This window comes from Convolutriloba macropyga, chromosome 11 (genome assembly GCF_964194025.1).
Source record: "Convolutriloba macropyga chromosome 11, txConMacr16.3, whole genome shotgun sequence".
Classification (NCBI taxonomy): domain Eukaryota; kingdom Metazoa; phylum Xenacoelomorpha; order Acoela; family Convolutidae; genus Convolutriloba; species Convolutriloba macropyga.
This window is the reverse complement of record NC_134478.1, coordinates 33,162,149-33,174,874: the sequence shown is the minus strand read 5'-3', so window position 1 is coordinate 33,174,874 and position 12,726 is coordinate 33,162,149. Positions and strand designations below refer to the sequence as shown.

The window sequence follows — 12,726 nt, the reverse complement described above, 5'->3', positions numbered from 1 at the left end:
TTTCGGCAGGTACCTATTTTATCAGTAAAAACGCTATGTTATCGCTACACGAAACGTATGGTTGTCCTTTTTGGAGAAACTATGTGTTTTGTCAATATCAGCTGACTACTGACAGTCAGTTTTTGTGGTACTTGGTACCTAATAAACAATTAAAAATAATGTACTGACGGACCCACAGAAAATTGTTATTTACAGAACAAAAAATAAAACATTTTACATCATAAGCTGGAGGTCACTGGATGCGATCTTTTTCAGTGCCCTTTTGTGACCTTTTTCAGTAGTTAACATTTCATTCACACTTGGTTTTAACAGAATGAACCCTTGAAATGACCATTGAACTATTTTGTAGAAACGCTATTTCAAATAGGTCATCAAGTAATTTTCCTTAACTTTTTTTAGTGTGTAGTTTTTGGTTTTCAAATGCACCTCAATTGCGACAAGAATTCAATTCAGCGACATTATAGACATTTATGGTTGATCTCATTAATTTGTGTACTCATTATTTGAGGTCTTTGGTTTTTTGGCAAGAATCTTGAAAAATAACTGTTCATCTTGCAAGATCGTGCAAGATAACTATTCATCTTGCAAGATCTTGCAATATAACCATTTGGTCTCGCCTGGGGTGAACACTACTACCGATTTTTAAGGACCCTTTCAGATGAGTTTTACAAAAACCTTTTTACTCATACCATCCCTATATCTCATACCATCGCCATGGGCAAGCCAAAAAAATTTTTTTTTCTGATAAATTACTTCTGGCCAAATAAGAGGAACATCTAAAGTTAACCCGAAAAACATTAGCATTGCAATTTTGTATGGCTTGTATTAAACACACTCATTCGCACAAAACAAAATCGATACAGTAACATTGTTAACGCTATATCAATTAAATTTATTGGCACCTTCGAGATAAGAGTACGCTTACAAAACTCTAACACGCCACTTGCTGAGCAAATATCCACATGCGTGTGCACTTCAATACAAACAAATAACAATAAAATTGTCTTTTGTCTGTTAAAAGAGCTCGTCGCAAAAGCAGCACGTTGAAATAACAGCGTTTTAACTAAAGTCTGATTATAATATATGGCTATTTCTGTCCCTTTCTACTTTATGCAATGTCATCTGCTAGTTAGAAATCATCCCCAAAAGTGTATGTGAATTTTGCGGAATGACATCACAACTTAAGCTGCTACTCTGATTTCAAAACGCATGCACTGCGAGAGTAGCGTATAAATTCTGCAACTGAACGCAAGAAGTAAAATCAAGAGAAATTGCGAAAACATATCTGAACAACAGAAACTTATTCCGCTAGCCAGGAAACCAAACAAAAGCTACGAGTGATATGAAAAGCAAATGAATGAACTGGTTGTAAATAATATGATTTGATAAACAAATTGACATATACAAAAACGCCGCATTTATACGAAATTCAAGATCCCCTGGTAAGTTTTTTTTCCTTAGTCTTAATTTTTGCTCTTCATTTAAAGATGTTTTGAACTTAATTTTGATCGTTGATCTCATCTTCATTTTTTGTTGCTCTATATTTGGTAATCTTTAACCCGATTGCCAAATTCCTTGAAACTTGTTTGCATAGCGCATCAGCACATGTCTGTGTCATTGTCTGTTGTTGAACTACACACTAAAAAAAGTTCAGGTAAAGTTACCTTAACGCAGTTAAGGTAAACCTCTGTTAAGGTAAAATTAAGGTAAAAGTTACCTTAACTTTACCTTAACTTGAGATAAGGTAAAAAAAATACCTGAACTGTGTTAAGGTAAAATTACCTTAACTTACCTTAACTTTTTTAATAATTTTCTGCAGTACAAAATCGTTTATTTTTAGTAAAATTAGCAAACCAAATGTTGAAGTTTATTACAAGAGCTTTACAATGATCCTTATATGAAGCAATTTGAGCTAATATTTGTCGACCTACACTACAGCAAACCCCAAAATTACTTTCAGTGAGTGCTCAAAAAAATTCAAAAAGGCAGTAAGGCACCAATTTTGCACAAATTGGTATTTTTATTTTTCACGCGCCTCTGTTTATGAATTGGCTGCTCACAAATCGATTCTGAGTGGTACCGGAAGAACTGGTTTCAGAAAAACGGTTTAGAGAAAGTTTAAAAGTGGTTTTAAAGTCCAATCACTTTAAAGTCCAACTTGAATCCAATCACTCTTTCTTATATATTAAGTAAAAAACTATTATTCCTGCATAAAAAATCTCTGTAAATCTCAATATATTTATCTTTATTTTGATCACTTCTTTGTGAATTGTTTACATACTTGTTCGATTTGACTGTGAAATGATCCTGATCTCATATCTGTGCAAACTTTCATTTTATCTTAATTTCAATCTTTCCAATCTCTAATTTAAGTTCAAACCTCAGTTTAATCAGTCGCTAATGTATAAAACCAATTTTTTTAGTGATTTCAAGTAAAATCATACGACTAAAATTTTGTTGTCATTCGCTACTCGAATTCAACTTACCAAATTGGTACTTAATTTCGTCGTGTAAAATCAAGTAAAGTTTGAATCAAACTAAAATAACTTTCTCTGATGAAATTAAATACAAATTTGCGTCGCGAATTTGCCCAAAAAGAACAAGCCATGTTCTGTTCGTATCAAATCATTGTCCGGCTGCGTCTGTCTGTAAACAAGGTGAAAACAAGCATATTTGAAAAATGAGCCGGTGTTTGATCATAACTGATTATTGACTGGACGGATCCGATCATTAATGAGTACCTTAACCTTGCAACTGACTTACATCTGAGCCGTCTCCAGCCCCCGCCTTCAACTAAGATGTCTTATTTTTGAAGAATCTTTGCTCTCAATTGGAGCTCTGCCGTTTGCGGCGATTGTCAAGTCCTGAAAACGAACTTTCTGCTTCATAACCAATTTTTTTAAATCTCTTACTATTAATAACTACCTTTGATATCAATATTAAACAATAGCATCTGAAGCAGTAATCAGGCAACAATTAGAAAAAAGGTATTTTCTATGTAAAATGTTTAAAATAACGTCTTTTCAAATGCGTTTTCATCAAAATTACTGTGACAGCAAACAGAAACCTCTGATTTTTCGATTTCTTAATGCTTTTAATTTTAATGTTTTTTCTAAATTATCCAAACCAAAAAATTATTTCTGATCTCCAAAAACAAATTATATCTACTCGACTGATCTCTAATTTTGTTTTTTTTTATTTGTTTCTTTTTAAACCAATTTTGCTTGGCGGATTCAAGCAATATTTTTCGAATATAGATTGTCGTCATGCGCTACTTGAATTCAACTAAACAAATCTACACCGGATTTTGTCCAGCAAACTCGATTAAATTTCAAATCAAACTACATTAATATTCTAAGACTAATAATATGCATTTTGATTTCACAAAATCTGCTAAAAGGAATTGAAAAAACAAAAAAGTTGCCGTTGCTAATTCAGTCTTTGAGTTGTCACGTTTACAAAAACCATGTGGCGCAGACAGCAAACGATGATTCTCTTAAAACCTCACCTGTAATCGAACGTTCTTCGGAACGACCATCAACGGATTGACAAAAAAATGTGAAGAAAGCAAGATCCAACTAAGCTTAGCGACCTTGACGAGAGATAACAGTGTTCGGGACACTTTTTTGGCTGATAATCTTCACAGTATAACCTCAACCTGAACTGATTTACAAAGGCCCAAGGGAACAACCGACCGAAAACACATAAATTAGAAGACAAAGAAAGAATAGTCAACTTAAGCTACAGTGGCAATTGAAGTGCCAAAAAAGTTGGGACAATTTGCGGAGGTTGACCTTGGGGTCTGTGTGACCAAACATGCGCCTCTACATTTGTCTAACAAAGGTACAAACTCTCTTCAAGTGTCGGTGCGGAGGGACGGCAAATATTATCAAAAATTTTACAGTTGGTGAAATCTATTATCTGAAAACAAGAAAAAATATATACGTTTTTCTCATTAACCAAAAAAAAATAAAAACAACGAGAAATTTTTACAGCGTCTTGAAAAGTTTACACCAAAACTGAACTTTTGAAAGATAAAAGCATGAGGTATTTAAAGCCATTTTTATCACAAAATTATTGGACAAAAATATCCAACGAGAATTGCTACGCAATACGGTAGAATCAAACCATGCACTAAGGATAATTTCAGACACGGTGATAGGTGAATTCAATCAGCAACAAATTTCATCAAACAGTTCAACTAGCGTCAACGCAATAAAAATTAGCAGCAGGTTTCGAGAAGCAAAAATATCTCAAAGACAGCAAATTGTGACAACAAATGTGGGACAAAAAAGTAGTGCCAACCTTGTGGCTTGAATTTGACTCCAAGCCACAAACAAACTAGTTCAGCAGTGGGTAATAAGTGTAATCATTGTGGTCTTCAAAATGACTTCCCAAAGATATGTCGAAAGCGATTAAATGAAATAAAATTAAACTTAAAGAGAAGAAGAATGAAACACAACAAAATTAAGAATCAAAATGGTTCAAAAATTAGTGCTTGGAAGAACAATGGAATTTAGGAGTCAAGAAACAGCTCGTCAGAACACGAAACTTTGAAATGATATCAAATGATACAGGACGAATTAGCAGGCAAAAAACGAACTGGATAGTTTGAAAAATAGAAAACTTATTAATATCAGACTTTGAAAATTCATGCTCAAATGTAACATTGCTATTAGCTTTTCAAATCCTGTATAGGAGTTACGTTGCAAAATGGCCAGAGAAAATATTACGAAATAGCAATCTTTTCAAATGAAAATATTGAGGCACTCGGCTGTCTCAAACTTCGTTGAGGAAAACGGCCGTTAATTTATCTGTGATACTTGATCATTTTTAATTAACTTGTTGCAGTCAATTTGATAGGATGCAATAATTTAGTTTATATTTACTTGCCCTTCATTCCAGTATTTTAATCAGATCTTATTTCAAGTTGCTTGCTTGTTAGTTGTCGTTTGTTCATCCCTATTTCATTTCCCGCTGAATGATCAGACATGTTTGTTTATGTTAGCTATTTGTTGCCAACCACTTCAGTATTCATTGTCGTATATTTTCAATTCAATTTCAGTATTGAGAACATTTTTTGATTTCGCTCCGCAAAGTTGAGCTCATGATTTAAGTAAGCACTTCTCCTGGCAAAATCCAATCCTGATTTTTAAAGTGTGTGTTTGCGCCGCGAAGCCGAAAATAAAAGAACAAGGTGCAATATGGCGCAGTCAGCTAATAAGCGAACTCCCATGGGAGTTGACGTTTTTTGGGACAAACGTAGGCAAGACCCACCTCTCCGTTGGGGAAAGATGCCAAAAAGGCTCAGCAGAAAAAGAATTGGGAAAACAAATGCCAAAGACAGAGAAATTGGCATAATGTGGAGAAATAAATCGTGGCCATTTGCCGACCGACAAACTTTTTAATTGCTCTATTTCAGCATCGGTGTGGACGGGCGCCATATTATTAATAGCACGAACCCACACATCATGGTAGATACTCTTTCCGACGCAAAATTTCGGAAGACTGCAGAGGAGGCATTCATAAGACCCCGAATTAAAACGTTTGATAGACTCGCTTTTTTGGTCATCAAAACAACACCGAGGAAAAACAGTAGAACATTTCTATAAAAAACTCAATTAATTAGCAAAAAATTGCGACTTTGAGACTACAAAAAAGACGCTAATCAGAGATGTCTTCATCACCAACTTAATCGAAACCGAAATACATTGAGTTGTTCAAACGAATGGTTGTACCGAGGAAAAGTCTCGATTGGGCCATAAACATCGAACTCGGGATGGGATGCAAAATCAGATTTGAATACAAGCTCCAAACAAAATCCTTGCTTCGACAAGCGTAAACGCAATACAATATCCGCCCAAGCACTCGCTCCTCAACATACTCTCCCAAACAGTTTTCTCAGACAAAGCTTTCGACAACCACCAAGCCACTGTCCTAATTGCGGGGTACCATGAGTTCTTGGTCACCGAGAAAAATGCATTGCCAGAGGAAAGACAAGTAACATTTGTGGTTTGCTAAGTCACTTTGCCAAGTTATGCAGAAAACAAAACAAAACAAGAAATGTCCAAAACCAAAACGAAAAAATCGGTCAGCACAGTAGAACCTCAGCCCGAGGATTCAGTGAACTTTTAACAATAATCATCCAGACTGTACGAGTCATACATGCCTTTTAATGTGCACATCAGAATCGGAAACGTTTCAATAGTAATCCACATGCGATTTGAATAAACGAAAACGAAAAATCCGCAACTGAAGACATTTTCCATCGGAGCAATTTATATCGAGGGAAAAATTCGAACATCGGTAAGAAGCAATCGCTTCTACAAACCAGCTGCCACTTTCATGGTTTTTGTTACTGGACTCGAACCACTCTCTGTTCGCTGTCTCTTCAACCAACTTGGATTTGCGGTCACACTAATTTTACCCCAAAAATGTAATCAAGTGAATCTTATTTCGACACATTCCGCGATTAAAGAAAAGGTAGATCTGCATTTCCGAAAGCTCATATTTCGAAGGGAAGATCAAAAACTCATGCAGCTAAATCAACATTAGACAATCATTTCCAACCACGCCACCAAAAAGGGAGATGCAAACTTTTTAACGCATAAAAAAGTAAATTCTTATCTTTATAAATGTTTCGACAAAAAACACGTTACAAAACTTATAATTTGCCTAACCAATTGCTTTAATTCTTAATGTAGCCACGGTTATGAAAGTACAACCACTAAAACTAGCACTTGATTCAAAAGTTTTCAATAAAGCGATACACAAAAACAAATATCAAACGTCGAACATTGATACACTTATCGACTCAATATATCCGCAAATTAATGATCGGCGTCCCAAAGCACTACAGACTTTTTATACCTCAATTATTCATATAGCCAACTAAGCCTAGATCCCGAAACCGCCAATCTCTGCCATTTTAACATAATAATTGGCAAAATGAGGGGCACATACCGATTTCAAGTAGGATTCCATGGTCTCAGAGATATGCCTGCGGAATTTCAAAAAACAATTAACTACTTTTCGATAAGATTAAAAAAACCTATTGTTGCTGAGATGATGTACTGATTTTTAGCAAAGGATCAGAAGAGGGAAAAAACGTGTTCGGCTGCCTTCAAAGACTTGCACTGAAATACCTTAGGATTAACCTTTCCGAATGTCCTCTCGCCAAATTGGAAATAGATTGGCGGGGTTACCACATTTCACAAACATGAATTCCGCCAACCAAAAGTAAACCATCTGCAAAACGGTCTTTTCAAGCACCAAAAAACTTTTAAAAAATTTGTTCCTTTCTTGGATTTGTGCACTACATAAGTAAGTTTATCCTCAATCTTGCACAAATCGTTACGCCCCTTGTTACTGAAATCAGTTAAAATTATTTGGACAGATGCTCATCAAAACTGTTTTTTCAAATTGAAAAAGCGCATCGCAAATGAAACTGAAAATTGCTATTACAACCCGCAACTCGAAACACGAGTCAAAAGTGACGCTTCAGGTGATGGTTTCGGTGCTGCTCTAGAACAATAAACTGTAGAAACTCATTGAAGTCACTTCTAGATTCCTAAATTAATGCGAAGAAATATAGAGTGTTAATGAATCAGAATTTTTAGGTGTGCTTTGGTCTTTTGAGTTTTTCAAAATTACTTGTATGAAAAACAAATTAAAATAATTACAGACCAGAGCTTTACTATAAATATTAAAAGAAAAGCGTTCAAAGAAATCCTACAACAGCCGATTAACCCCTGGGTCAGATAGACTATTACCCCACCAATTTAAAATTGAATACATGCCCGGCAAAGAGATGGGCCTCGTTGACTATAATTCTCGACACCCAAACCAAACGAAAGAATTCTTTGTCGCAAAATTAGAAATAATTTTCGCCTCTGCAAAATCGTTAAATTTAAACTCAATTCAATCCGCGCCTCGTTTGCACAGTTTGTTCAAAACAAGCGATCCGGCATCGCAAATCAGTGTACAAAATGAGTCTGGCAAAAACTCAAAAAATACAATCAGCAGACTCGTTACCCAATTACGCACGCCTGCTTTTCTTTTGTCACCCGCTAAGCATAATCCATTAGTAAAATCGAGCTACAATTCAAACTATTCTATAAATGCTTACCCTGCGTTGCAGAAACCAGTTAGCACACCACTCGCTCAGCAGAATCCACCTCATTTCCTTAAATTTATGCAAAATAAGAATGTAAACATTCCCGCAGGGCGAGAAACGAAATCATTTGAGACTAATTTTCAGCAAAATAGTAGACATTCCTATCACAATTGCAAAAGTCAAACAACAAACATAATAGCAGGAAATATTGCCCAAAATGGTTCTCGAAATCAGTTGCATCATGTCAACTCAGAATCAAACTTTGATTGTATCAAAAAAATTATTTCAAAAAGTCAATTAATTCCAGAAAACAAAATCACTGCCAAAAAGTCAACTAAAGAAACATAAAACCCAAGTCCACTTCGGTGAAACATCTCGCACAGGCTGCGAACCAACCATCTACCCATTACTCGCTTTTCCGGTGGCATCGCCCAACGATAGCACGCCTCTCACAGCCAGCACTCAAATACCCACCTTCGACAACATTTTACGAATAGTCTTCAACGTCTAACAGCCTGCCTTGCAAATAAGGATGCGGTGCTCAAAGAGGTACGCGATTGTATCTTCAATAATAACGAGGAACAATTGAAAACGTTTAATCCTCATTTACACTCCTACGGGCGGGATCTTCAGGTGCGATCTGGGTGTGTATGCATCGATGTAGAGATAAATATTCCCGGGTACCTGGGGTACGATATGTATGGCCATACAATGCTGGTGGCCAATAATGAATAGGGAAATGCTTGTTAGATTAACAGCTTGTAAACACTGCATTGCAATCGGTAATAGTCTTAAATTAGTAATTCCCACTAAGCACTTCAACCCTCATATACCGTGTGCTGAAACAAACCAGGAAATACAAATCGATTTTTGGTGATTCTATATATGACCAAAAAGGAAATGAAATATACCTTCTAGCCGCAAAAGATCTTTCTTCCAAATACGCCAATGCATGTATATTTCACAAGGCAAATGACTCAACTAGAACAAAAGCTTTGGACATGAATATCAAAATATATGATGATCCTCGTACAACTCGATTGCATCAAACAAAATATCTTGTGGGATATAAAATAAAGAATTTCTGTAACAGAAATAACATAGATATCATTGAAAATTCCGTTAATGACCATCCGACGACTGATCTGGAAAGAAAAGTTATAAAGAAAAACTAAAAAAGACTCTCAGGTATAAAAGCAGAAATAACGGTTACAAACTTGTTCCATAAAAAGCATTCATTCACCATAATAATCCACCAACTGCGAACATCTAAACAAAAAAACAAGAAAGATCTTGCCCTTCGAATGCTTGAATGTCGCACTATGGTGGAGAACCTAATACACCTTTGAGCGTAAAATGAACAACACCTAGGTGGTCTAACCTCTCAAACGAGAATAATAAAAAATTTCATTTAGATGAAGACACAGTTCTTCATGGGGTCATCGTGCCTGATGAAAAATGGGCAAATCACTATCGAAGCGACATCGAGGTCGAAAAGAACATAACGAGGTACAACTGAAAATAGCTAATAAAACTCACGAAAATAGGAAGTCAAAGATGAACCTTGAGGGTTCGTACGAAAAGCTTGCTACAGAATCTAACAACATAAAACTTAGCCCTATGACGTTGACCATCAAAGAACCTGGAAAATTGGGGGTCAGGGTACACAATAGTGATTTTGCAAATTTCGATACTGAACTGGAACACCATACACAACTCAAGGTGTATGCTGACCGCCGTGGGCCCAGAACTAGTGAGAAAGTGGTGGAGGAAAATATCCAAAGCCACTGAAAAGGTCACCCGCAAAAAAAACAGGTTAACCATGAGAAAAGTGAAACGGGTGGCAGGGTATTGTCCTCGAAGTCAAAAAATGCACGCGCGATGCAGGGTCGCATTTTTAAGGCACCCAACTTCTCGGCCATCAGAAATCAAAATTTGGAAATCAAAACGAAGACTCACGTGTCGAATTGACTATTCCAACAACAAAAACACCATCAAGAGCCCTACACACAAGTAAGTATGCTCATCTCAAGCCTACACCAATACAGACAAAATATCCACTGGAAGAACCAGACGAAGCCCGATTTATCGCGGTTTCGAAGAAATATCCTCCGATTCATTGATTAACGCCATAACAAAACAACAACGCAGAGCCGGTCATATCAAAAACTTCCAGCCCCCAACACTTCTGTTTTTGAAACTGTCCGAACAACAGCAAAACAGGTTGCGAAAGAGAAAAGCATCTCAACTGTAAGAGGAATGTTATCTCCTCCCGACACTTGAGTGAGGTATTTGGCTGATTACAGGAGCCCGGCACCCGAAGATGATACAATTTCAATGACCACATACGAAGCGGAATTGAACACTAATTCTCAATATACATCCTCGAACTCGCAAACCTAACATTGTATTTTAATACGTATCAGTGGCTATGATAACCAGTACATATGTTGTTATTACTTTTTTAGCAGGGGACTAAGGATTTTTTTTGTAAAAAATATTACTATTATCAAAAAATATTCTCATTGTATGATTTTTATTTAAGTTCCATGGGGTATGTGAAACTTGCTCTTCTTTGTTCAATTTAGTGCGGTAAGTCTTAATACGATGCAATGTTTGTTTCATATTTTTTTGCCCTTCATTCCATTATATTATTCAGATCCTTTTTCATATTTCACATTATTAGTTGTCGTTCGTTCATACCTTTTCCATTTCTCGCTGTATGATTAGAAATATTTTTTGATACTAGCTATTTGTTGGCAACCACTTCAATTTTCATTGTCATCTTTTCAATTCAAATTCAGTAATCACTATTTTTTTTTGACTTCTTTCCGCAAATCTGAGCTCATAATTTAAGTTAGCATTTCGGCTGGCGAAATCCAATCTGTTCACTCAATATGCAAAGTTCGGTTTGAAAGGCCCCACCCGAACAATTGGTAGATAAATCATTTAAAAAAAACAAATACGCAACAAGCAGGTTATACTCGCAAACATCAAAGAACCCGAAAAACCCATAGAGCCCAGATATCATTTGGATAATGTTCCCAGCACAGAGAAATCTAGTACAAAAGAAAAATTCACCGAACTATGAAGAAACTGAGATAAATTAGAGCAGCTGAAATTGCTTCTGACAGCAACTGTTTTAAAAACTAAAAAAACTAAAAAACCTAGAAGCTATAAAATTCAGTACATTTCGTAGTATTTTTCTGATGTAAATAACACATCAACGAATTTTAAATTTATTTATGTTTGGCCGGAGGGAAATGTGGTACCCTAGTCAGTACTTTTTTGTAATCTTTACTTTTGCTTTTATTTAAACCTGATTCAATCTTTATTTCAATTGTCGATGTAACAATCATTTGTTAACAATTTTTAGTTGTTCCATATTTGGCATTTGTTGAACCACTGGTCATTTTCTTTAAAAAACAATTCGTAAAGCTCATCACAAGTTGTCTGAATCGTTGTCTTTTGCAAAGTATTTTCAAGTTTGACCACCCGTTTCCTTCGTATTTTGTTTATATACTTGTTCATTTTGATTGTGAAATGATCAAGAACCCACATCTGTGCAAACTTTCTTATTAAATGAATTTCTCAAAAGTTCGATTATCAATTCATTCAGTTGACAATGTATTAAACCATTTTTTCTGAGCGAATACAAGAAATATCACTCAACTAGAAATTTGTTGTCATTCGCTACTCGAATTCAACTTACCAAATTGGTACTTAATTTCGACGTGCAAAATCAAGTAAAATTTGAATCAAACTAAAACAACTTTCTCAGATAAAATTAAATACAATTTTGCCAAAAAAATAAATACAATTTGCCCGTTCTGTTCGTATCAAATCACTGTCCGGCCGCGTCTGTCTATAATCTAGGTGAAAACAAGCACATTAGAAAAAATGAGCCGAAGTTTGGTCATAACTGATTATTGACTGGATGGGTCTGATCGTTAACGAGTATCTCAACCTTGCAACTGACCGGCATGTGAGCCGTCTTCAGCCCCGCCCACTAGGATGTCTTACCTTTGAACAGTCTTCGCTCTGAATTGGAGCTCTGCTGCTTGTGGCGATTGTCCGAGTCCTGAACACGAAGTTTCTGCTTCATAACTAATTTTTTTTATCTGTTATTGTTAATAATTACCTTTGATATCAATATTAGAAAATAGCATCTGAAGAAGTAAATGGGGCAACAGTTAGAAAAAAGTATTTTCTGAATCGATAATTATAAATAATATCTCAATTGTAGACGCAACAAAAATTCTGTGAGAACAAAGGAGAACCTCTGATTTTTCTGTTTCTAAATTGCTTTTCAAATGATCTGAACCAAAAGAGTTAATTCTGATATCCAGAAACAAATTATATCTGCTCGACTGATCTCTAATTTTGTTTTTATATTCGTTTCTTTTTCTGCACAATTGGCAAATAAAAGATAGAAAAGCAATTGACTCTCAAATTTTTATTTTGTTGGTAACTTTTGACTTACCCATTCTTTCATCACACGAGGCATATTTACTTGTAAGCTCAAAATGAAGTTGTATGTTCTGTTTCTTCAAACTGAATAAAGAAAGATTGATATATCCAAGCGTTTAAAGTTCTGTTGTTTATTGAAC

General features: G+C 35.5%; 1 protein-coding gene across 1 annotated transcript in view; it reads right to left on the bottom strand.

Annotated features, from left to right (window-relative positions):
* The window catches only part of LOC142349374 (uncharacterized), a 46,192-nt gene extending 33,466 nt beyond the window's left edge, over positions 1–12,726 (bottom strand). Inside the window, exons 1-2 of the mRNA XM_075400866.1 lie at positions 12,600–12,726; positions 12,140–12,197 (exon numbers count right to left, since the gene is read on the bottom strand). Of these exons, the coding sequence (XP_075256981.1) occupies positions 12,140–12,197; positions 12,600–12,623 (82 nt within the window). The 5' untranslated portion in view covers positions 12,624–12,726. The remainder of the gene's footprint in view (positions 1–12,139; positions 12,198–12,599) is intronic.